Below are 24,939 nucleotides of genomic sequence, written 5' to 3'. Positions count from 1 at the left end.
TCAGTTCAGTACTCGAGTAGAAATAGTCCGATGTCAGTTCAGTACTCAGGGTACAAATAGTCTGATGTCAGTTCAGTACTCAATGTAGAAATAGTCCGATATCAGTTCAGTACTCGCGTAGAAATAGTCCGATATCAGTTCAGTACTCAGCGTAGAAATAGTCCGATATCAGTTCAGTACTCAGCGTAGAAATAGACAGATGTCAGTTCAGTACCTAGGGTAGAAATAGCCCGATGTCAATTCAGTACTCAGCGTAGAAATAGACATATGTCAGTTCAATACTCAGCGTAGAAATAGTCTGATATCATTTCAGTACTCAGGGTACAAATAGTCAGATGTCAGTTCAATACTCAGCGTAGAAATAGTCTGATATCAGTTCAGTACTCAGGGTACAAATAGTCAGATGTCAGTTCAGTACTCAGCGTAGAAATAGTCTGATATCAGTTCAGTACTCAGCGTAGAAATAGTCCGATATCAGTTCAGTACTCGAGTAGAAATAGTCCGATATCAGTTCAGTACTCAGCGTAGAAATAGTCCGATATCAGTTCAGTACTCAGTGTAGAAATAGACAGATGTCAGTTCAGTACTCAGGGTAGAAATAGCCCGATGTCAGTTCAGAACTCAGGGTACAAATAGTCCGATGTCAGTTCAGTACTCAGCGTAGAAATAGCCCGATGTCAGTTCAGTACTCAGGGTAGAAATAGCCCGATGTCAGTTCAGTACTCAGCGTAGAAATAGACAGATGTCAGTTCAGTACCTAGGGTAGAAATAGCCCGATGTCAGTTCAGTACTCAGCGAAGAAATAGCCCGATGTCAGTTCAGTACTCAGGGTAGAAATAGCCCGATGTCAGTTCAGTACTCAGCGTAGAAATAGTCTGATTTCAGTTCAGTACTCAGGGTACAAATAGTCCGATGTCAGTTCAGTACTCAGCGTAGAAATAGTCCGATGTCAGTTCAGTACTCAGGGTACAAATAGTCTGATGTCAGTTCAGTACTCAGTGTAGAAATAGTCCGATATCAGTTCAGTACTCGCGAAATAGTCCGATATCAGTTCAGTACTCAGCGTAGAAATAGTCCGATATCAGTTCAGTACTCAGCGTAGAAATAGACAGATGTCAGTTCAGTACCTAGGGTAGAAATAGCCCGATGTCAATTCAGTACTCAGCGTAGAAATAGCCCGATGTCAGTTCAGTACTCAGGGTAGAAATAGCCCGATGTCAGTTCAGTACTCAGCGTAGAAATAGACATATGTCAGTTCAATACTCAGCGTAGAAATAGTCTGATATCAGTTCAGTACTCAGGGTACAAATAGTCAGATGTCAGTTCAATACTCAGCGTAGAAATAGTCTGATATCAGTTCAGTACTCAGGGTACAAATAGTCAGATGTCAGTTCAGTACTCAGCGTAGAAATAGTCTGATATCAGTTCAGTACTCAGCGTAGAAATAGTCCGATATCAGTTCAGTACTCGAGTAGAAATAGTCCGATGTCAGTTCAGTACTCAGGGTACAAATAGTCTGATGTCAGTTCAGTACTCAGTGTAGAAATAGTCCGATATCAGTTCAGTACTCGCGTAGAAATAGTCCGATATCAGTTCAGTACTCAGCGTAGAAATAGTCCGATATCAGTTCAGTACTCAGCGTAGAAATAGACAGATGTCAGTTCAGTACCTAGGGTAGAAATAGCCCGATGTCAATTCAGTACTCAGCGTAGAAATAGACATATGTCAGTTCAATACTCAGCGTAGAAATAGTCTGATATCATTTCAGTACTCAGGGTACAAATAGTCAGATGTCAGTTCAATACTCAGCGTAGAAATAGTCTGATATCAGTTCAGTACTCAGGGTACAAATAGTCAGATGTCAGTTCAGTACTCAGCGTAGAAATAGTCTGATATCAGTTCAGTACTCAGCGTAGAAATAGTCCGATATCAGTTCAGTACTCGAGTAGAAATAGTCCGATATCAGTTCAGTACTCAGCGTAGAAATAGTCCGATATCAGTTCAGTACTCAGCGTAGAAATAGACAGATGTCAGTTCAGTACTCAGGGTAGAAATAGCCCGATGTCAGTTCAGAACTCAGGGTACAAATAGTCCGATGTCAGTTCAGTACTCAGCGTAGAAATAGCCCGATGTCAGTTCAGTACTCAGGGTAGAAATAGCCCGATGTCAGTTCAGTACTCAGCGTAGAAATAGACATATGTCAGTTCAGTACTCAGCGTAGAAATAGTCATTTCAGTACTCAGTGTAGAAATAGTCAGATGTCAGTTCAGTACTCAGCGTAGAAATAGTCAGCTGTCAGTTCAGTACTCAGCGTAGAAATAGACAGATGTCAGTTCAGTACTCAGGGTAGAAATAGCCCGATGTCAGTTCAGTACTCAGCGAAGAAATAGCCCGATGTCAGTTCAGTACTCAGGGTAGAAATAGCCCGATGTCAGTTCAGTACTCAGCGTAGAAATAGTCTGATTTCAGTTCAGTACTCAGGGTACAAATAGTCAGATGTCAGTTCAGTACTCAGGGTAGAAATAGCCCGATGTCAGTTCAGTACTCAGCGTATAAATAGACATATGTCAGTTCAATACTCAGCGCAGAAATAGTCTGATATCAGTTCAGTACTCAGGGTACAAATAGTCAGATGTCAGTTCAGTACTCAGCGTAGAAATAGTCTGATATCAGTTCAGTACTCAGTGTAGAAATAGTCCGATATCAGTTCAGTACTCAGCGTAGAAATAGTCAGATGTCAGTTCAGTACTCAGCGTAGAAATAGTCTGATATCAGTTCAGTACTCAGTGTAGAAATAGTCCGATATCAGTTCAGTACTCAGCGTAGAAATAGTCCGATATCAGTTCAGTACTCAGCGTAGAAATAGACAGATGTCAGTTCAGTACCTAGGGTAGAAATAGCCCGATGTCAGTTCAGTACTCAGCGAAGAAATAGCCCGATGTCAGTTCAGTACTCAGGGTAGAAATAGCCCGATGTCAGTTCAGTACTCAGCGTAGAAATAGTCTGATTTCAGTTCAGTACTCAGGGTACAAATAGTCCGATGTCAGTTCAGTACTCAGCGTAGAAATAGTCCGATGTCAGTTCAGTACTCAGGGTACAAATAGTCCGATGTCAGTTCAGTACTCAGTGTAGAAATAGTCCGATATCAGTTCAGTACTCGCGTAGAAATAGTCCGATATCAGTTCAGTACTCAGCGTAGAAATAGTCCGATATCAGTTCAGTACTCAGCGTAGAAATAGACAGATGTCAGTTCAGTACCTAGGGTAGAAATAGCCCGATGTCAATTCAGTACTCAGCGTAGAAATAGCCCGATGTCAGTTCAGTACTCAGGGTAGAAATAGCCCGATGTCAGTTCAGTACTCAGCGTAGAAATAGACATATGTCAGTTCAATACTCAGCGTAGAAATAGTCTGATATCAGTTCAGTACTCAGGGTACAAATAGTCAGATGTCAGTTCAATACTCAGCGTAGAAATAGTCTGATATCAGTTCAGTACTCAGGGTACAAATAGTCAGATGTCAGTTCAGTACTCAGCGTAGAAATAGTCTGATATCAGTTCAGTACTCAGCGTAGAAATAGTCCGATATCAGTTCAGTACTCTCGTAGAAATAGTCCGATATCAGTTCAGTACTCAGCGTAGAAATAGTCCGATATCAGTTCAGTACTCAGCGTAGAAATAGACAGATGTCAGTTCAGTACCTAGGGTAGAAATAGCCCGATGTCAGTTCAGTACTCAGGGTAGAAATAGCCCGATGTCAGTTCAGTACTCAGCGTAGAAATAGTCTGATTTCAGTTCAGTACTCAGGGTACAAATAGTCAGATGTCAGTTCAGTACTCAGGGTAGAAATAGCCCGATGTCAGTTCAGTACTCAGCGTATAAATAGACATATGTCAGTTCAATACTCAGCGCAGAAATAGTCTGATATCAGTTCAGTACTCAGGGTACAAATAGTCAGATGTCAGTTCAGTACTCAGCGTAGAAATAGTCTGATATCAGTTCAGTACTCAGTGTAGAAATAGTCCGATATCAGTTCAGTACTCAGCGTAGAAATAGTCAGATGTCAGTTCAGTACTCAGCGTAGAAATAGTCTGATATCAGTTCAGTACTCAGTGTAGAAATAGTCCGATATCAGTTCAGTACTCAGCGTAGAAATAGTCCGATATCAGTTCAGTACTCAGCGTAGAAATAGACAGATGTCAGTTCAGTACCTAGGGTAGAAATAGCCCGATGTCAGTTCAGTACTCAGCGAAGAAATAGCCCGATGTCAGTTCAGTACTCAGGGTAGAAATAGCCCGATGTCAGTTCAGTACTCAGCGTAGAAATAGTCTGATTTCAGTTCAGTACTCAGGGTACAAATAGTCCGATGTCAGTTCAGTACTCAGCGTAGAAATAGTCCGATGTCAGTTCAGTACTCAGGGTACAAATAGTCCGATGTCAGTTCAGTACTCAGTGTAGAAATAGTCCGATATCAGTTCAGTACTCGCGTAGAAATAGTCCGATATCAGTTCAGTACTCAGCGTAGAAATAGTCCGATATCAGTTCAGTACTCAGCGTAGAAATAGACAGATGTCAGTTCAGTACCTAGGGTAGAAATAGCCCGATGTCAATTCAGTACTCAGCGTAGAAATAGCCCGATGTCAGTTCAGTACTCAGGGTAGAAATAGCCCGATGTCAGTTCAGTACTCAGCGTAGAAATAGACATATGTCAGTTCAATACTCAGCGTAGAAATAGTCTGATATCAGTTCAGTACTCAGGGTACAAATAGTCAGATGTCAGTTCAATACTCAGCGTAGAAATAGTCTGATATCAGTTCAGTACTCAGGGTACAAATAGTCAGATGTCAGTTCAGTACTCAGCGTAGAAATAGTCTGATATCAGTTCAGTACTCAGCGTAGAAATAGTCCGATATCAGTTCAGTACTCGCGTAGAAATAGTCCGATATCAGTTCAGTACTCAGCGTAGAAATAGTCCGATATCAGTTCAGTACTCAGCGTAGAAATAGACAGATGTCAGTTCAGTACCTAGGGTAGAAATAGCCCGATGTCAATTCAGTACTCAGCGTAGAAATAGCCCGATGTCAGTTCAGTACTCAGGGTAGAAATAGCCCGATGTCAGTTCAGTACTCAGCGTAGAAATAGACATATGTCAGTTCAATACTCAGCGTAGAAATAGTCTGATATCAGTTCAGTACTCAGGGTACAAATAGTCAGATGTCAGTTCAATACTCAGCGTAGAAATAGTCTGATATCAGTTCAGTACTCAGGGTACAAATAGTCAGATGTCAGTTCAGTACTCAGCGTAGAAATAGTCTGATATCAGTTCAGTACTCAGCATAGAAATAGTCCGATATCAGTTCAGTACTCGAGTAGAAATAGTCCGATATCAGTTCAGTACTCAGCGTAGAAATAGTCCGATATCAGTTCAGTACTCAGTGTAGAAATAGACAGATGTCAGTTCAGTACTCAGGGTAGAAATAGCCCGATGTCAGTTCAGAACTCAGGGTACAAATAGTCCGATGTCAGTTCAGTACTCAGCGTAGAAATAGCCCGATGTCAGTTCAGTACTCAGGGTAGAAATAGCCCGATGTCAGTTCAGTACTCAGCGTAGAAATAGACAGATGTCAGTTCAGTACCTAGGGTAGAAATAGCCCGATGTCAGTTCAGTACTCAGCGAAGAAATAGCCCGATGTCAGTTCAGTACTCAGGGTAGAAATAGCCCGATGTCAGTTCAGTACTCAGCGTAGAAATAGTCTGATTTCAGTTCAGTACTCAGGGTACAAATAGTCCGATGTCAGTTCAGTACTCAGCGTAGAAATAGTCCGATGTCAGTTCAGTACTCAGGGTACAAATAGTCTGATGTCAGTTCAGTACTCAGTGTAGAAATAGTCCGATATCAGTTCAGTACTCGCGTAGAAATAGTCCGATATCAGTTCAGTACTCAGCGTAGAAATAGTCCGATATCAGTTCAGTACTCAACGTAGAAATAGACAGATGTCAGTTCAGTACCTAGGGTAGAAATAGCCCGATGTCAATTCAGTACTCAGGGTAGAAATAGCCCGATGTCAGTTCAGTACTCAGCGTAGAAATAGACATATGTCAGTTCAATACTCAGCGTAGAAATAGTCTGATATCAGTTCAGTACTCAGGGTACAAATAGTCAGATGTCAGTTCAATACTCAGCGTAGAAATAGTCTGATATCAGTTCAGTACTCAGGGTACAAATAGTCAGATGTCAGTTCAGTACTCAGCGTAGAAATAGTCTGATATCAGTTCAGTACTCAGCGTAGAAATAGTCCGATATCAGTTCAGTACTCGAGTAGAAATAGTCCGATATCAGTTCAGTACTCAGCGTAGAAATAGTCCGATATCAGTTCAGTACTCAGCGTAGAAATAGACAGATGTCAGTTCAGTACTCAGGGTAGAAATAGCCCGATGTCAGTTCAGAACTCAGGGTACAAATAGTCCGATGTCAGTTCAGTACTCAGCGTAGAAATAGCCCGATGTCAGTTCAGTACTCAGGGTAGAAATAGCCCGATGTCAGTTCAGTACTCAGCGTAGAAATAGACATATGTCAGTTCAGTACTCAGCGTAGAAATAGTCATTTCAGTACTCAGTGTAGAAATAGTCAGATGTCAGTTCAGTACTCAGCGTAGAAATAGTCAGCTGTCAGTTCAGTACTCAGCGTAGAAATAGACAGATGTCAGTTCAGCACTCAGGGTAGAAATAGCCCGATGTCAGTTCAGTACTCAGCGAAGAAATAGCCCGATGTCAGTTCAGTACTCAGGGTAGAAATAGCCCGATGTCAGTTCAGTACTCAGCGTAGAAATAGTCTGATTTCAGTTCAGTACTCAGGGTACAAATAGTCAGATGTCAGTTCAGTACTCAGGGTAGAAATAGCCCAATGTCAGTTCAGTACTCAGCGTATAAATAGACATATGTCAGTTCAATACTCAGCGCAGAAATAGTCTGATATCAGTTCAGTACTCAGGGTACAAATAGTCAGATGTCAGTTCAGTACTCAGCGTAGAAATAGTCTGATATCAGTTCAGTACTCAGTGTAGAAATAGTCCGATATCAGTTCAGTACTCAGCGTAGAAATAGTCAGATGTCAGTTCAGTACTCAGCGTAGAAATAGTCTGATATCAGTTCAGTACTCAGCGTAGAAATAGTCCGATATCAGTTCAGTACTCAGCGTAGAAATAGACAGATGTCAGTTCAGTACCTAGGGTAGAAATAGCCCGATGTCAGTTCAGTACTCAGCGAAGAAATAGCCCGATGTCAGTTCAGTACTCAGGGTAGAAATAGCCCGATGTCAGTTCAGTACTCAGCGTAGAAATAGTCTGATTTCAGTTCAGTACTCAGGGTACAAATAGTCCGATGTCAGTTCAGTACTCAGCGTAGAAATAGTCCGATGTCAGTTCAGTACTCAGGGTACAAATAGTCCGATGTCAGTTCAGTACTCAGTGTAGAAATAGTCCGATATCAGTTCAGTACTCGCGTAGAAATAGTCCGATATCAGTTCAGTACTCAGCGTAGAAATAGTCCGATATCAGTTCAGTACTCAGCGTAGAAATAGACAGATGTCAGTTCAGTACCTAGGGTAGAAATAGCCCGATGTCAATTCAGTACTCAGCGTAGAAATAGCCCGATGTCAGTTCAGTACTCAGGGTAGAAATAGCCCGATGTCAGTTCAGTACTCAGCGTAGAAATAGACATATGTCAGTTCAATACTCAGCGTAGAAATAGTCTGATATCAGTTCAGTACTCAGGGTACAAATAGTCAGATGTCAGTTCAATACTCAGCGTAGAAATAGTCTGATATCAGTTCAGTACTCAGGGTACAAATAGTCAGATGTCAGTTCAGTACTCAGCGTAGAAATAGTCTGATATCAGTTCAGTACTCAGCGTAGAAATAGTCCGATATCAGTTCAGTACTCGCGTAGAAATAGTCCGATATCAGTTCAGTACTCAGCGTAGAAATAGTCCGATATCAGTTCAGTACTCAGCGTAGAAATAGTCCGATATCAGTTCAGTACTCAGCGTAGAAATAGTCCGATATCAGGTCAGTACTCAGCGTAGAAATAGTCCGATATCAGTTCAGTACTCAGCGTAGAAATAGACAGATGTCAGTTCAGTACTCAGGGTAGAAATAGCCCGATGTCAGTTCAGAACTCAGGGTACAAATAGTCCGATGTCAGTTCAGTACTCAGCGTAGAAATAGTCCGATGTCAGTTCAGTACTCAGCGTAGAAATATCCCGATGTCAGTTCAGTACTCAGCGTAGAAATAGTCTGACATCAGTTCAGTACTCAGAGTACAAATAGTCAGATGTCAGTTCAGTACTCAGGCTAGAAATAGTCAGATGTCAATTCAGAACTCAGCGTAGAAATAGCCCGATGTCAGTTCAGTACTCAGGGTAGAAATAGCCCGATGTCAGTTCAGTACTCAGCGTAGAAATAGACATATGTCAGTTCAGTACTCAGCGTAGAAATAGTCATTTCAGTACTCAGTGTAGAAATAGTCAGATGTCAGTTCAGTACTCAGCGTAGAAATAGTCAGCTGTCAGTTCAGTACTCAGCGTAGAAATAGACAGATGTCAGTTCAGCACTCAGCGTAGAAATAGACATATATCAGTTCAGTACTCAGGGTAGAAATAGTCAGATGTCAGTTCAGTACTCAGCGTAGAAATAGTCAGATGTCAGTTCAGTACTCAGGGTAGAAATAGTCAGATGTCAATTCAGAACTCAGCGTAGAAATAGCCCGATGTCAGTTCAGTACTCAGGGTAGAAATAGCCCGATGTCAGTTCAGTACTCAGCGTAGAAATAGACATATGTCAGTTCAGTACTCAGCGTAGAAATAGTCATTTCAGTACTCAGTGTAGAAATAGTCAGATGTCAGTTCAGTACTCAGCGTAGAAATAGTCAGCTGTCAGTTCAGTACTCAGCGTAGAAATAGACAGATGTCAGTTCAGCACTCAGCGTAGAAATAGACAGATGTCAGTTCAGCACTCAGGGTAGAAATAGTCAGTTCAGTACTCAGAGTAGAAATAGACAGATGTCAGTTCAGTACTCAGGGTAGAAATAGTCAGATGTCAGTTCAGTACTCAGGGTAGAAATAGCCCGATGTCAGTTCAGTACTCAGCATAGAAATAGACATATGTCAGTTCAGTACTCAGGGTAGAAATAGTCAGATGTCAGTTCAGTACTCAGGGTAGAAATAGTCTGATGTCAGTTCAGTACTCAGCGTAGAAATAGTCAGCTGTCAGTTCAGTACTCAGCGTAGAAATAGACAGATGTCAGTTCAGCACTCAGCGTAGAAATAGACAGATGTCAGTTCAGCACTCAGGGTAGAAATAGTCAGTTCAGTACTCAGAGTAGAAATAGACAGATGTTAGTTCAGTACTCAGGGTAGAAATAGTCAGTTCAGCACTCAGCGTAGAAATAGACATATATCAGTTCAGTACTCAGAGTAGAAATAGTCAGATGTCAGTTCAGTACTCAGCGTAGAAATAGTCAGATGTCAGTTCAGTACTCAGCGTAGAAATAGACAGATGTCAGTTCAGTACTCAGTGTAGAAATAGACAGATGTCAGTTCAGTACTCAGGGTAGAAATAGTCAGATGTCAGTTCAGTACTCAGGGTAGAAATAGTCAGATGTCAGTTCAGTACTCAGGGTAGAAATAGTCAGATGTCAGTTCAGTACTCAGTACTTAGCACCAAATTACTTCTTGTGAACACACACAACGCACAATGATGGTGGAGTACTTCACACAATTCCCTTAATCTAACACACATAGATGAAACACTTTTATAGACCATTATCCAAAAACAAATCGAAATAAAATGTAAACCCTCTTGAAGGTAACATTTGAGCATGTTTTGGTTCCACTCGAGGGGTTGAGTCAGTCACGGTGACGCATCCCATTGATCAACAGAAAAGATCATCCTCCTCTTCCACATCACAGGAAGGCACTGTCTGTTCCACTGAGCCCACTTCCTGTTCACTGACCCCTGTTTCCTGTCCGTTGGCGGCAGTGGTGTGGAACCACGGATGGATAAGCACCTCGGCGGCAGTCAGTCTGTCCCATGGTTCTTTCCTCAGCAGGGATCGCAGCAGGCACTTGGCCCGGGGAGAGAGGCTCTCGGGTAGGCAGCAATGGCCCCGGCGGATCTTGGAGAAGAGGGTAGCTGGGTCTGGGTCGTGGAAAGGGTAGCGTCCCACCAGCATAGTGTAGAGCATCACCCCTAGGGACCAGACGTCCGCCTGCTTCCCGGAGTAGGAGCTGGAGACGTTCAGGATCTCTGGGCTGATATAGGCTGGGCAGCCATAGGTGTATGACATGGAGTCATCTTCTCCTTCTAGAACCCTGCAGTCCTCCAGGCCTTCCAGCTTCACATGGATCCTACAGGATAGAAAGAGCATGAGTTGGTTATTAACAGAGAGGGCGAAGCAAGAGGCTCCACTCACATTAAAATCTGTCCACGCGAGAATACAGCGATAAGCAGACCAAGAGGTTATTTTTGTATGGAGGTCTATGAGAGAGTGTCGGATTTGGTCAACAAAAATTGTGATCGCTAATTTGCTAAGTGAGACTTATTTGATCAAATATAAGTTCCGTAATGTTTATCTTGTTACGAATGTACTGATATAAGTGGACGTACGTGGCATCTCGGCAACTCTGAGAAATCTATTTTATATTGGAGTCTGTTGTTCACACGCGTATCTGCCCTCTCACTGGCTAGAATGTTCCCACCTGATCTCACTTCCTCCCACTGCTCCCAAGCAACTGCTTGCTAATGTTAGGATTATGGTTATACCAATGGTTAGGTTTAGTACTAGAGTAATGGTTAAGTTTAGGATAAGGGTTAAGATTAGGGTTAGAGCTAGATACTATATATACAAAAGAATGTTGATACCCCTTCCAATTAGTTTCAACCCATTGCTGACAGGTGTATACAATCAAGCACACATCCATGCAATCTCCATAGACAAACATAGGCAGCAGAATGGCCTTACTGAAGTGCTCACTGACTTTCAACGTGACACCGGCATAGGATACCACTTTTCTAACAAGTCAGTTTGTCAAATATCTGCCCTCTCTAGAGCTGCCCCGGTCAACTGTAAGTGCTGTTATTGTAACGTGGAAACATCTAGGAGCAACAAAAGCTCAGCCGCTAAGTGGTAGGCTGCAAAAGCTGTCCTTGGTTGCAAAACTCACTACCGAGTTCCAAACTGCCTCTGAAAGCAACATCAGCACAATAACTGTTCGTCTGGATGTCATGAAATGGGTTTCCATGGCAGAGCAGCAGCACACAAGACTAAGATCACCATGCGCAATGCCAAGTGTCGGCTGGAGTGGTGTAAAGCTTGCCGCCATTGGACTCTGGAGCAGTGGAAACACGTTCTCTGGAGTGATGAATCACGCTTCACCATCTGGCAGTCCAAAGGACAAATCTGGGTTTGGCGGATGCCAGAAGAACGCTACCTGCCCGGATTCATAGTGCCAACTGTAAAGTTTGGTGGAGGAGGAATAATGGTCTGGGGCTGTTTTTCAAGGTTTGGGCTAGGCCCCTTAGCTCAAGTGAAGGGAAATCTTAATGCTACAGCATACAATGACATTCTAGACAATTATGTGCTTCCAACTTTGTGGAAACAGTTTGGGGAAGGCCCTTTCCTGTTTCCACATGACAATGGCCCTCATGCACAAAGCGAGTTCCATACAGAAATGGTTTGTCAAGATCGGTGTGGAAGAACTTGACTGGCCTGCGCAGAGCCCTGACCTGAACCCCATCAAACAACTTTGGGATGAATTGGAACGCTGACCGTGAGCCAGGCCTAATCGCCCAACATCAGTGCTCGACCCCACTAATGCTTTTTTTTGTTTTAATGGAAGCAATGTTCCAACATCTAGTGGAAAGTCCTTCTCAAAAGAGTGGAGGCTGTTATAGCAGCAAAGGCGGGACCAACTCCATATTAATGCCCATGATTTTGGAATGAGATATTCCACATACTTTTGGTGTAGTTAGTTGGAATATTACTGATAGTCTGTAGGATATCTATCCAAATAAAGTGTTTCCTGCTCCTTACTGTAGGGGGATGTCCATCTTAGGTATAACACCAGAAACAATTGTCAAATTAAAGATATAGGTCAAGGATTCTGCAATACAGTGCCTTGCAAAAGTATTCATCCACCTTGGAGTTTCTCCTGTTTTGTTGCATTACAACCCGGAATTTAAATGCATTTTTAGTTTGGATTTCATGTAATGGACATACACAAAATAGTCCAAATTGGTGAAATGAAAAAAAATATACTTATGAATAAAAACAGAAAGGTGGTGTACCCCAGTACCCCCTTTGTTATGAAGCCCCTAAATAAGATCTGGTGCAACCAATTACCTTCAGAAGTCACATACTTAAATAAAATCCACCTATCTGCAATTTAAATGTCACATGATCGGTCACATGATCTCAGTATATATACACCTGTTCTGAAAGGCCCCAGAGTCTGCAACACCACTAAGCAAGCGGCACCATGCAGATCAAGGAGCTCTCCAAACAGGTCAGGGACAAAGTTGTGGAGAAGTACAGATCAGGGTTGCGTTATAAAACAATATCAGAAACTTTAAACATCCCACGGAGCAACATTAAATCTATTATTAAACAATGGAAAGAATATGGCACCACAACAAACCTGCCAAGAGAGGGCCGCCCACCAACACTCACAGACCAGGCAAGGAGGGCATTAATCAGAGGCAACAACGAGACCAAAGAAACTGTCATTTCTGCAAGTACAGATACCCCCAAAACTACTTAAGTAGTACATTAAAGTATTTTTACAGAAGTACTTTATACCACTGGTATACAGTACATCACTTCACACCCAGACAAATCCAGCCAAACCCTCATTCACTCACAAACTGTGCTGTGCTGTGCTATAGCCATATTAATAGCAGAGCTTAGATCCATGAGGTTGGGAGGTAGGGGGTGCCCCTTAACACAGTCTGGAGAGGACAAGCTAATGATCTGAGACTGGATGGGATGTGTCCCAAATGGAGCCCTATTGCCTACACAGGGCCTCTGGTCAAAAGTAGTGCACTATACAGTATACTGAGTGCCATTTGGAACTTAGCCAATATCCGCCTCTCTTGTAACCCAAGAAAGACCATGTAGAGTATGGGCTTCCAACAGTGACTGGTCTGTCTGAGAGAGACAAACAGCCCTGGTGCATAGCAACAGAGAGAAAGTAGGTGAGTCATCTCCAGGTGGAGTGGAGATTTCTCTACCCCTCCTCCCTTCCCCACCCTTTCTCTCTTTCTCCCCTCCTCTCTTCCCCTCCCCTCTCTTCCCCTCCTCTCTTCCTCCCCCCTCCTCTCTTCCCCTCCCCTCTCTTCCCCTCCTCTCTTCCCGCCCCCTCCTCTCTTCCTCCCCTCCTCTCTTCCCCTCCTCTCCCCCCCTCCTCTCTTCCTCCCCTCCTCTCTTCCCCTCCCCTCTCTTCCCCTCCTCTCTTCCCCCACCCCTCCTCTCTTCCCCTCCCCTCTCTTCCCCTCCTCTCTTCCTCCCCTCCTCTCTTCCCCTCCCTCTCTTCCCCTCCTCTCTTCCTCCCCCTCCTCTCTTCCTCCCCCCTCCTCTCTTCCTCCCCTCCTCTCTTCCCCTCCCCTCTCTTCCCTTCCTCTCTCCCCCTCCTCTCTTCCTCCCCTCCTCTCTTCCCTCCCCTCTCTTCCCCTCCTCTCTTCCCCCCCCCCTCCTCTCTTCCCCTCCCCTCTCTTCCCCTCCTCTCTTCCTCCCCTCCTCTCTTCCCCTCCCCTCTCTTCCCCTCCTCTCTTCCTCCCCTCCTCTCTTCCTCCCCTCCTCTCTTCCCCTCCTCTCTTCCTCCCCTCCTCTCTTCCCCTCCCCTCTCTTCCCCTCCTCTCTTCCCCTCCCCTCTCTTCCCCTCCTCTCTTCCCCCACCCCCTCCTCTCTTCCCCTCCCCTCTCTTCCCCTCCTCTCTTCCCCTCCCCTCTCTTCCCTCCTCTCTTCCCCTCCCCTCTCTTCCCCTCCTCTCTTCCTCCCCTCCTCTCTTCCTCCCCTCCTCTCTTCCCCTCCCCTCTCTTCCCCTCCTCTCTTCCTCCCCTCCTCTCTTCCCCTCCCCTCTCTTCCCCTCCTCTCTTCCTCCCCCTCCTCTCTTCCTCCCCCCCTCCTCTCTTCCTCCCCTCCTCTCTTCCCCTCCCCTCTCTTCCCCTCCTCTCTCCCCCTCCTCTCTTCCTCCCCTCCTCTCTTCCCCTCCCCTCTCTTCCCCTCCTCTCTTCCCCCACCCCTCCTCTTTCCCCCTCCCTCTCTTCCCCTCCTCTCTTCCTCCTCTCTTCCCCTCCCCTCTCTTCTCCCCTCTCTTCCTCCCCTCCTCTCTTCCCCTCCCCTCTCTTCCCTCCTCTCTTCCTCCCCCTCCTCTCTTCCCCTCCCCTCTCTTCCCCTCCTCTCTTCCTCCCCTCCTCTCTTCCCCTCCCCTCTCTTCCCCTCCTCTCTTCCCCCCCTCCTCTCTTCCTCCCCTCCTCTCTTCCCCTCCCTCTCTTCCACTCCTCTCTTCCCCACCCCTCCTCTCTTCCTCCCCTCCTCTCTTCCCCTCCCCTCTCTTCCCCTCCTCTCTTCCTCCCCTCCTCTCTTCCCCTCCCCTCTCTTCCCCTCCTCTCTTCCTCCCCTCCTCTCTTCCTCCCCTCCTCTCTTCCCCTCCCCTCTCTTCCCCTCCTCTCTTCCTCTCCTCCTCTCTTCCCCTCCCCTCTCTTCCCCTCCCCTCTCTTCCCCTCCTCTCTTCCTCCCCTCCTCTCTTCCCCTCCCTCTCTTCCCCTCCTCTCTTCCTCCCCTCCTCTCTTCCCCTCCCTCTCTTCCCCTCCTCTCTTCCTCCCCTCCTCTCTTCCCCCACCCCCTCCTCTCTTCCTCCCCTCCTCTCTTCCCCTCCTCTCTTCCTCCCCTCCTCTCTTCCCCTCCTCTCTTCTTCCCTCCTCTCTTCCCCCTCCTCTCTTCCCCTCCTCTCTTCTTCCCCTCCTCTCTTCCTCCCCTCCTCTCTTCCCCACCCCCTCCTCTCTCCCCTCCTCTCTCCCCCCTCCTCTCTTCCCCTCCTCTCTTCTTCCCCTCCTCTCTTCCTCCCCTCCTCTCTTCCCCTCCTCTCTTCCTCCCCTCCTCTCTTCCTCCCCTCCTCTCTTCCCCTCCTCTCTTCCTCCCCTCCTCTCTTCTCTTCCTAATATTATGATGGTTTATCTGCTGTCAGAATAAAGACTGTAATCAATCATGTGATTAAACTCAGATCTGCTTGTGCACTTCAATATGATCCATGAATAAAATACAGTTGAAGTCTGAAGTTTACATACACTTGGGTTGGAGTCATTAAAACTAGTTTTTCAACCACTCCACAAATGTATTGTTAACAAACTATAGTTTTGGCAAGTCGGTTAGGACATCTACTTTGTGCATGACACAAGTCATTTTCCCAACAATTGTTTACAGACAGTTTATTTCACATATAATTCACTGTATCACATTTCCAGTGGGTCAGAAGTTTACATACACTGTGCCTTTAAACAGCTTGGAAAATTCCAGAAAATGTCATGGCTTTAGAAGCTTCTGTTAGGCTAATTGACATCATTTGAGTCAATTGGAAGTGTACCTGTGGATGTTTTTCAAGGCCTACCTTCAAACTCAGTGCCTCTTAGCTTGACATCATGGGAAAATCCAAAGAAATCAGCCAAGACTTCAGAATAAAAATGGTAGACCTCCACAAGTCTGGTTCTTCCTTGGGAGCAATTTCCAAACGCCTGAAAGTACCACGTTCATCTGTACAAGCAATAGTACGCAAGTATAAACACGATGGGACCACGCAGCTGTCAAAAAGTATCTATAGCCAAAGTAAAACGAATCCTATATCGACATAACCTGAAAGACCGCTCAGCAAGGAATAAGCCACTGCTCCAAAACCGCCATAAAAAGCCAGACTACAGTCTGCAGCTACACATGGAGACAAAGATCATACTTTTTGGTCTGATGGTCTGATGAAACAAAAATAGAACTGTTTGGCCATAATGACCATCGTTATGTTTGGAGGAAAAAGGGGGAGGCTTGCAAGCCGAAGAACACCATCCAACCGTGAAGCACGAGGGTGTCAGCATCATGTTGTGGAGGTGCTTTACTGCAGGAGGGACTGGTACATTTCACAAAATAGATGGCTTCATGAGGCAGGAAAATGATGTGGATATATTGAAGCAACATCTCAAGACATCAGTCAGGAAGTTAAAGCTTGGTCGCAAATGGGTCTTCCAAATGGACAATGACCCCAAGCATACTTCCAAAGTTGTGGCAAAATGGCTTAAGGACAACAAAGTCAAGGTATTGGAGCGGCCATCACAAAGCCCTGACCTCAATCCCATAGAAAATCTGTGGGCAGAACTGAAAAAGTGTGTGCGAGCAAGGAGGCCTACAAATCTGACTCAGTTACACCAGCTCTGTCAGGACGAATGGGCCAAAATTCACCCAACTTATTGTGGGAAGCTTGTGGAAGGCTACCCGAAACGTTTGACCCAAGTTAAACAATTTAAAGGCAATGCTGCCAAATACTAATTGAGTGTATGTAAACTTCTGACCCACTGGGAATGTGATGAAAGAAATAAAAGCTGAAATAAATCATTCTCTCTTCTATTATTCTGACATTTCACATTCTTAAAATGAAGTGGTGATCCTAGCTGACATAAGACAGGGCATTTTTATTAGGATGTCAGGAATTGTCAGGAATTGTGAAAAACTTTTAAATGTATTTGGCTAAGCTGTATGTAAACTTCCGACTCAACTGTAGATGTTAATGTTGTGGGGCCTCTTGACAGCCCTCAGCCCTCAGCCAGTTATAGATGGTAATGTTGTGGGGCCTCTACACAGCCCTCAGCCCTCAGCCAGTTATAGATGGTAATGTTGTGGGGCCTCTTCACAGCCCTCAGACAGTTATAGTTGGTAATGTTGTGGGGCCTCTACACAGCCCTCAGCCCTCAGCCAGTTATAGATGGTAATGTTGTGGGGCCTCTTGACATCCCTCAGCCAGTTATAGATGGTAATGTTGTGGGGCCTCTACACAGCCCTCAGCCAGTTATAGATGGTAATGTTGTGGGGCCTCTTCACAGCCCTCAGCCAGTTATAGATGGTAATGTTGTGGGGCCTCTTCACAGCCCTCAGCCAGTTATAGATGGTAATGTTGTGGGGCCTCTACACAGCCCTCAGCCCTCAGCTAGTTATAGATGGTAATGTTGTGGGGCCTCTACCCAGCCCTCAGCCAGTTATAGATGGTAATGTTGTGGGCCCTCTTCACAGCCCTCAGCCAGTTATAGATGGTAATGTTGTGGGGCCTCTTCAGAGCCCTCAGCCAGTTATATATGGTAATGTTGTGGGGCCTCTTCACAGCCCTCAGCCAGTTATAGATGGTAATGTTGTGGGGCCTCTACACAGCCCTCAGCCCGCAGCCAGTTATAGATGGTAATGTTGTGGGGCCTCTACACAGCCCTCAGCCAGTTATAGATGGTAATGTTGTGGGGCCTCTTCACAGCCCTCAGCCAGTTATAGATGGTAATGTTGTGGGGCCTCTACACAGCCCTCAGCCAGTTATAGATGGTAATGTTGTGGGGCCTCTACACAACCCTCAGCCAGTTATAGATGGTAATGTTGTGGGGCCTCTACACAGCCCTCAGTCAGTTATAGATGGTAATGTTGTGGGGCCTCTACACAGCCCTCAGCCAGTTATATATGGTAATGTTGTGGGGCCTCTACACAGCCCTCAGCCAGTTATAGATGGTAATGTTGTGGGGCCTCTACACAGCCCTCAGCCAGTTATAGATGGTAATGTTGTGGGGCCTCTACACAGCCCTCAGCCAGTTATAGATGGTAATGTTGTGGGGCCTCTACACAGCCCTCAGCCAGTTATAGATGGTAATGTTGTGGGGCCTCTACACAGCCCTCAGCCAGTTATAGATGGTAATGTTGTGGGGCCTCTACACAGCCCTCAGCCCTCAGCCAGTTATATATGGTAATGTTGTGGGGCCTCTACACAGCCCTCAGCCAGTTATAGATGGTAATGTTGTGGGGCCTCTACACAGCCCTCAGCCAGTTATAGATGGTAATGTTGTGGGGCCTCTACACAGCCCTCAGCCAGTTATAGATGGTAATGTTGTGGGGCCTCTACACAGCCCTCAGCCAGTTATAGATGGTAATGTTGTGGGGCCTCTACACAGCCCTCAGCCAGTTATAGATGGTAATGTTGTGGGGCCTCTACACAGCCCTCAGCCCTCAGCCAGTTATAGATGGTAATGTTGTGGGGCCTCTACACAGCCCTCAGCCAGTTATAGATGGTAATGTTGTGGGGCCTCTACACAGCCCTCAGCCAGTTATAGATGGTAATGTGTTGTGGGGCCTCTACACAGCCCTCAGCCAGTTATAGATGGTAATGTTGTGGGGCCTCTACACAGCCCTCAGCCAGTTATAGATGGTAATGTTGTGGGGCCTCTTCAGAGCCCTTAGCCAGTTATAGATGGTAATGTTGTGGGGCCTCTACACAGCCCTCAGCCAGTTATAGATGGTAATGTGTTGTGGGGCCTCTACACAGCCCTCAGCCAGTTATAGATGGTAATGTTGTGGGGCCTCTACAGAGCCCTCAGCCAGTTATAGATGGTAATGTTGTGGGGCTTCTTCAGAGCCCTCAGCCCTCAACCAGTTATAGATGGTAATGTTGTGGGGCCTCTACACAGCCCTCAGCCCTCAGCCAGTTATAGATGGTAATGTTGTGGGGCCTCTTCAGAGCCCTCAGCCAGTTATAGATGGTAATGTTGTGGGGCCTCTTGACAGCCCTCAGCCAGTTAGAGATGGTAATGTTGTGGGCCCTCTTCACAGAGACCAGTGGGGAGAGGAGACTAGTGGGGAGAAGAGAGGAGACCAGTGGGGGAGGAGACCAGTGGGGAGAGGAGAGGAGACCAGTGGGGAGAGGAGACCAGTGGGGAGAGGAGACCAGTGGGGAGAGGAGACCAGTGGGGAGAGGAGACCAGTAGGGAGAGGAGAGCAGTGGGGAGAGGAGAGGAGAGCAGTGGGGAGAGGAGAGCAGTGGGGAGAGGAGACCAGTAGGGAGAGGAGACCAGTTGGGAGAGGAGACCAGTGGGGAGAGGAGACCAGTGGGGAGAGGAGACCAGTTGGGAGAGGAGACCAGTGGGGAGAGGAGACCAGTGGGGAGAGGAGACCAGTAGGGAGAGGAGAGGAGACCAGTTGGGAGAGGAGACCAGTTGGGAGAGGAGACCAGTTGGGAGAGGAGACCAGTTGGGAGAGGAGACCAGTGGGGAGAGGAGACCAGTTGGGAGAGGAGACCAGTGGGGAGAGGAGACCAGTGGGGAGAGGAGACCAGTGTGGAGAGGAGACCAGTGGGGAGAGGAGAGGAGAGCAGTAGGGAGAGGAGACCAGTGGGGAGAGGAGAGGAGACCAGTGGGGAGAGGAGACCAGTTGGGAGAGTAGACCAGTGGGGAGAGGAGACCAGTGGGGAGAGGAGACCAGTGGGGAGAGGAGACCAGTGGGGAGTGGAGACCAGTGGGGAGAGGAGAGGAGAGCAGTGGGGAGAGGAGAGCAGTGGGGAGAGGAGAGGAGAGCAGTGGGGAGAGGAGAGGAGACCAGTGGGGAGAGGAGACCAGTGGGGAGAGGAGACCAGTGGGGAGAGGAGACCAGTGGGGAGAGGAGAGCAGTGGGGAGAGGAGACCAGTTGGGAGAGGAGACCAGTGGGGAGAGGAGACCAGTGGGGAGAGGAGACCAGTGGGGAGAGGAGAGCAGTGGGGAGAGGAGAGCGGTGGAGAGAGGAGACCAGTGGGGAGAGGAGAGGAGAGCGGTGGAGAGAGGAGACCAGTGGGGAGAGGAGACCAGTGGGGAGAGGAGACCAGTTGGGAGAGGAGAGGAGAGCGGTGGAGAGAGGAGAGCGGTGGAGAGAGGAGACCAGTGGGGAGAGGAGAGGACAGCGGTGGAGAGAGGAGACCAGTGGGGAGAGGAGACCAGTGGGGAGAGGAGACCAGTTGGGAGAGGAGAGGAGAGCGGTGGAGAGAGGAGACCAGTGGGGAGAGGAGAGCGGTGGAGAGAGGAGACCATTGGGGAGAGGAGACTAGTGGGGAGAGGAGACCAGTTGGGAGAGGAGAGGAGAGCAGTGGGGAGAGGAGAGCGGTGGAGAGAGGAGACCAGTGGGGAGAGGAGAGGAGAGCGGTGGAGAGAGGAGACCAGTGGGGAGAGGAGAGGAGACCGGTGGGGAGAGGAGACCAGTGGGGAGAGGAGACCAGTGGGGAGAGGAGACCAGTGGGGAGAGGAGACCAGTGGGGAGAGGAGAGCAGTGGGGAGAGGAGAGCAGTTGGGAGAGGAGAGGAGAGCAGTGGGGAGAGGAGAGCGGTGGAGAGAGGAGACCAGTGGGGAGAGGAGAGGAGAGCGGTGGAGAGAGTAGACCAGTTGGGAGAGGAGAGGAGACCGGTGGGGAGAGGAGACCAGTGGGGAGAGGAGACCAGTGGGGAGAGGAGACCAGTAGGGAGAGGAGAGCGGTGGGGAGAGGAGACCAGTGGGGAGAGGAGACCAGTGGGGAGAGGAGACCAGTGGGGAGAGGAGACCAGTGGGGAGAGGAGACCAGTAGGGAGAGGAGAGCAGTGGGGAGAGGAGAGGAGAGCAGTGGGGAGAGGAGAGCAGTGGGGAGAGGAGACCAGTAGGGAGAGGAGACCAGTAGGGAGAGGAGAGCAGTAGGGAGAGGCGAGCAGTGGGGAGAGGAGACCAGTAGGGAGAGGAGAGGAGACCAGTGGGGAGAGGAGACCAGTGGGGATAGGAGACCAGTGGGGAGAGGAGAGGAGACCAGTGGAGAGAGGAGAGCAGTGGGGAGAGGAGACCAGTAGGGAGAGGAGAGGAGACCAGTGGGGAGAGGAGACCAGTGGGGATAGGAGACCAGTGGGGAGAGGAGAGGAGACCAGTGGGGAGAGGAGACCAGTGGGGAGAGGAGAGGAGAGCGGTGGGGAGAGGAGACCAGTAGGGAGAGGAGAGCGGTGGAGAGAGGAGACCAGTGGGGAGAGGAGAGCGGTGGAGAGAGGAGACCAGTGGGGAGAGGAGAGGAGAACAGTGGGGAGAGGAGACCAGTGGGGAGAGGAGACCCGTGGGGAGAGGAGACCAGTGGGGAGAGAAGACCAGTGGGGAGAGGAGAGCGGTGGAGAGAGGAGACCAGTGGGGAGAGGAGAGGAGACCAGTGGGGAGAGGAGAGCAGTGGGGAGAGGAGACCAGTGGGGAGAGGAGAGCGGTGGAGAGAGGAGAGGAGACCAGTAGGGAGAGGAGACCAGTGGGGAGAGGAGACCAGTGGGGAGAGGAGACCAGTGGGGAGAGGAGAGGAGAGCGGTGGAGAGAGGAGACCAGTAGGGAGAGGAGACCAGTGGGGAGAGGAGAGGAGACCAGTGGGGAGAGGAGAGGAGAGCGGTGGAGAGAGGAGACCAGTAGGGAGAGGAGACCAGTGGGGAGAGGAGAGCAGTGGGGAGAGGAGAGCGGTGGAGAGAGGAGACCAGTGGGGAGAGGAGAGGAGAGCGGTGGAGAGAGGAGACCAGTAGGGAGAGGAGACCAGTGGGGAGAGGAGAGCGGTGGAGAGAGGAGACCAGTGGGGAGAGGAGAGGAGAGCGGTGGAGAGAGGAGACCAGTGGGGAGAGGAGACCAGTGGGGAGAGGAGACCAGTGGGGAGAGGAGAGCGGTGGAGAGAGGAGACCAGTAGGGAGAGGCGACCAGTGGGGAGAGGAGAGCAGTGGGGAGAGGAGAGGAGAGGGAGAGGAGACCAGTGGGGAGAGGAGACCAGTGGGGAGAGGAGACCAGTGGGGAGAGGAGAGGAGAGGGGAGAGGAGACCAGTGGGGAGAGGAGAGGAGAGGGAGAGGAGACCAGTAGGGAGAGGAGACCAGTGGGGAGAGGTGACCAGTGGGGAGAGGAGAGGAGACCAGTAGGGAGAGGAGAGCAGTGGGGAGAGGAGACCAGTGGGGAGAGGAGAGGAGAGGGGAGAGGAGAGCAGTGGGGAGAGGAGACCAGTGGGGAGAGGAGACCAGTGGGGAGAGGAGACCAGTTGGGAGAGGAGACCAGTTGGGAGAGGAGACCAGTGGGGAGAGGAGACCAGTGGGGAGAGGAGACCAGTGGGGAGAGGAGAGGAGAGCAGTGGGGAGAGGAGAGGAGACCAGTAGGGAGAGGAGACCAGTAGGGAGAGGAGACCAGTTGGGAGAGGAGACCGGTGGGGAGAGGAGAGGAGAGCAGTGGGGAGAGGAGAGGAGACCAGTGGGGAGAGGAGAGCAGTGCTATGTAAAAATGTACCCTCACAAATTCCAGAACGGTCAAGCTGTCATCTAAGTCAAATCAGTCTGGTGGGTCAGCCTGCTCGCCTGGTGTGTGTGTGCGTGTATGTGCATTTGTGTCTGGCCTGGCAGCAGAGTGTCACAATGTCAACAGCCACCCCACTTAACGCCTAGCTTGCTAATATTATCTCTGTGCAAGGTTGGCTGTGTCTCCGTTCATGATCTCCAACTATCTCTGAGCGCCTCCCTTACACCCTCACTCTCTCCCACCCTCTGTCCCTCCCTTCCACCCCCACTCTCTTCCACCCTCTGTCCCTCCCTTCCACCCTCACTCTCTCCCACCCTCTGTCCCTCCCTTCCACCCCCACTCTCTCCCACCCTCTGTCCCTCCCTTCCACCCCCCCCACTCTCTCCCACCCTCTGTCCCTCCCTTGCACCCCCACTCTCTCCCACCCTCTGTCCCTCCCTTCCACCCCCACTCTCTCCCACCCTCTGTCCCTCCCTTCCACCCCCACTCTCTCCCACCCTCTGTCCCTCCCTTCCACCCTCACTCTCTCCCACCCTGTCCCTCCCTTCCACCCCCACTCTCTCCCACCCTCTGTCCCTCCCTTCCACCCTCACTCTCTCCCACCCTCTGTCCCTCCCTTCCACCCCCACTTTCTCCCAACCTCCGTCCCTCCTCAGTGCAGTGGAGTGACTCATCCCCTTTGCAGCCATATTGCTATCAGAGAGACCGTATTGCTATCAGAGAGACCGTATTGCTATCAGAGAGACCGTGTTGCTATCAGAGAGACCGTATTGCTATCAGAGAGACCGTATTGCTATCAGAGAGACAGTATTGCTATAAGAGAGACCGTATTGCTATCAGAGAGACTGTATTGCTATAAGAGAGACCGTATTGCTATCAGAGAGACCTTATTGCTATAAGAGAGACCGTATTGCTATAAGAGAGACCGTATTGCTATCAGAGAGACCGTATTGCTATCAGAGAGACCGTATTGCTATCAGAGAGACCGTATTGCTATCAGAGAGACCGTGTTGCTATCAGAGAGACCGTATTGCTATCAGAGACCGTATTGCTATCAGAGAGACCGTATTGCTATAAGAGAGACCGTATTGCTATAAGAGAGACCGTATTGCTATCAGAGAGACAGTATTGCTATAAGAGAGACCGTGTTGCTATAAGAGAGACCATGTTGCTATCAGAGAGACCGTATTGCTATCAGAGACCGTATTGCTATCAGAGAGACCGTATTGCTATAAGAGAGACCGTATTGCTATAAGAGAGACCGTATTGCTATAAGAGCGACCGTGTTGCTATCAGAGAGACCGTGTTGCTATCAGAGAGACCGCGTTGCTATCAGAGAGACCGTATTGCTATAAGAGAAACCGTATTGCTATCAGAGAGACCGTATTGCTATAAGAGAGACCGTATTGCTATCAGAGAGACCGTATTGCTATCAGAGAGACCGTTTTGCTATCAGAGAGACCGTATTGCTATAAGAGAGACCGTATTGCTATCAGAGAGACCGTATTGCTATAAGAGAGACCGTATTGCTATCAGAGAGACCGTATTGCTATAAGAGAGACCGTATTGCTATCAGAGAGACTGTATTGCTATCAGAGAGACCGCATTGCTATAAGAGAGACCGTGTTGCTATCAGAGAGACCGTATTGCTATAAGAGAGACCGTATTGTTATAAGAGAGACCGTGTTGCTATAAGAGAGACCGCATTGCTATAAGAGAGACCGTGTTGCTATCAGAGAGACCGTATTGCTATAAGAGAGACCGTATTGCTATAAGAGAGACCGTATTGCTATCAGAGAGACCGTATAGCTATAAGAGAGACTGTATTGCTATCAGAGAGACCGTATTGCTATAAGAGAGACCGTATTGCTATCAGAGAGACCGTATTGCTATCAGAGAGACCGCATTGCTATAAGAGAGACCGTGTTGCTATCAGAGAGACCGTATTGCTATAAGAGAGACCGTATTGCTATAAGAGAGACCGTGTTGCTATAAGAGAGACCGTATTGCTATAAGAGAGACCGTGTTGCTATCAGAGAGACCGTGTTGCTATCAGAGAGACCGTGTTGCTATCAGAGAGACCGTGTTGCTATCAGAGAGACCGTATTGCTATAAGAGAGACCGTGTTGCTATCAGAGAGACCGTATTGCTATCAGAGAGACCGTATTGCTATCAGAGAGACCGTATTGCTATCAGAGAGACCGTATTGCTATCAGAGAGACCGTATTGCTATCAGAGAGACCGTGTTGCTATCAGAGAGACCGTGTTGCTATCAGAGAGACTTGAGCAGAGCGACTCCAGCTTCTCACACAACACAACAACAAAACAACACACCACAACACAACAACAAAACAACACACCACAACACAAGCATTGCTGTTGAACGTAACTGCTGTTGAAACTCTGCACCAATCAGTTCTAGGACATTAGAGGCTGCTGCCTATAGGCATAGACTAGGAATCACTGGCCACATTAAGGAATGGAACACTAGTCACTTTAATCATGTTTACATATCTGGCATTACTCATCTCATATATATATACTGTATTCTATACTCTTCTACTGTATCTTAGTCACTTAATAATGTTTATATATCTGGC

At 48.1% G+C, this 24,939-nt stretch overlaps 1 protein-coding gene across 1 annotated transcript in view; it reads right to left on the bottom strand.

Moving 5' to 3' along the window:
- Positions 1 to 9,927: 9,927 nt before the first annotated feature.
- LOC115128832 (tribbles homolog 2-like) overlaps positions 9,928 to 24,939 on the bottom strand; it is a 34,614-nt gene continuing 19,602 nt past the window's right edge. Inside the window, exon 3 of the mRNA XM_065017098.1 lies at positions 9,928 to 10,402. Coding sequence (XP_064873170.1) covers positions 9,928 to 10,402 — 475 coding nt within the window. The remainder of the gene's footprint in view (positions 10,403 to 24,939) is intronic.

The sequence above is a fragment of the Oncorhynchus nerka genome, linkage group LG4 (genome assembly GCF_034236695.1).
Source record: "Oncorhynchus nerka isolate Pitt River linkage group LG4, Oner_Uvic_2.0, whole genome shotgun sequence".
Classification (NCBI taxonomy): Eukaryota; Metazoa; Chordata; class Actinopteri; order Salmoniformes; family Salmonidae; genus Oncorhynchus; species Oncorhynchus nerka.
Note: the sequence above shows the minus strand (reverse complement) of the source record. Positions and strands in the feature narration are given on the sequence as shown.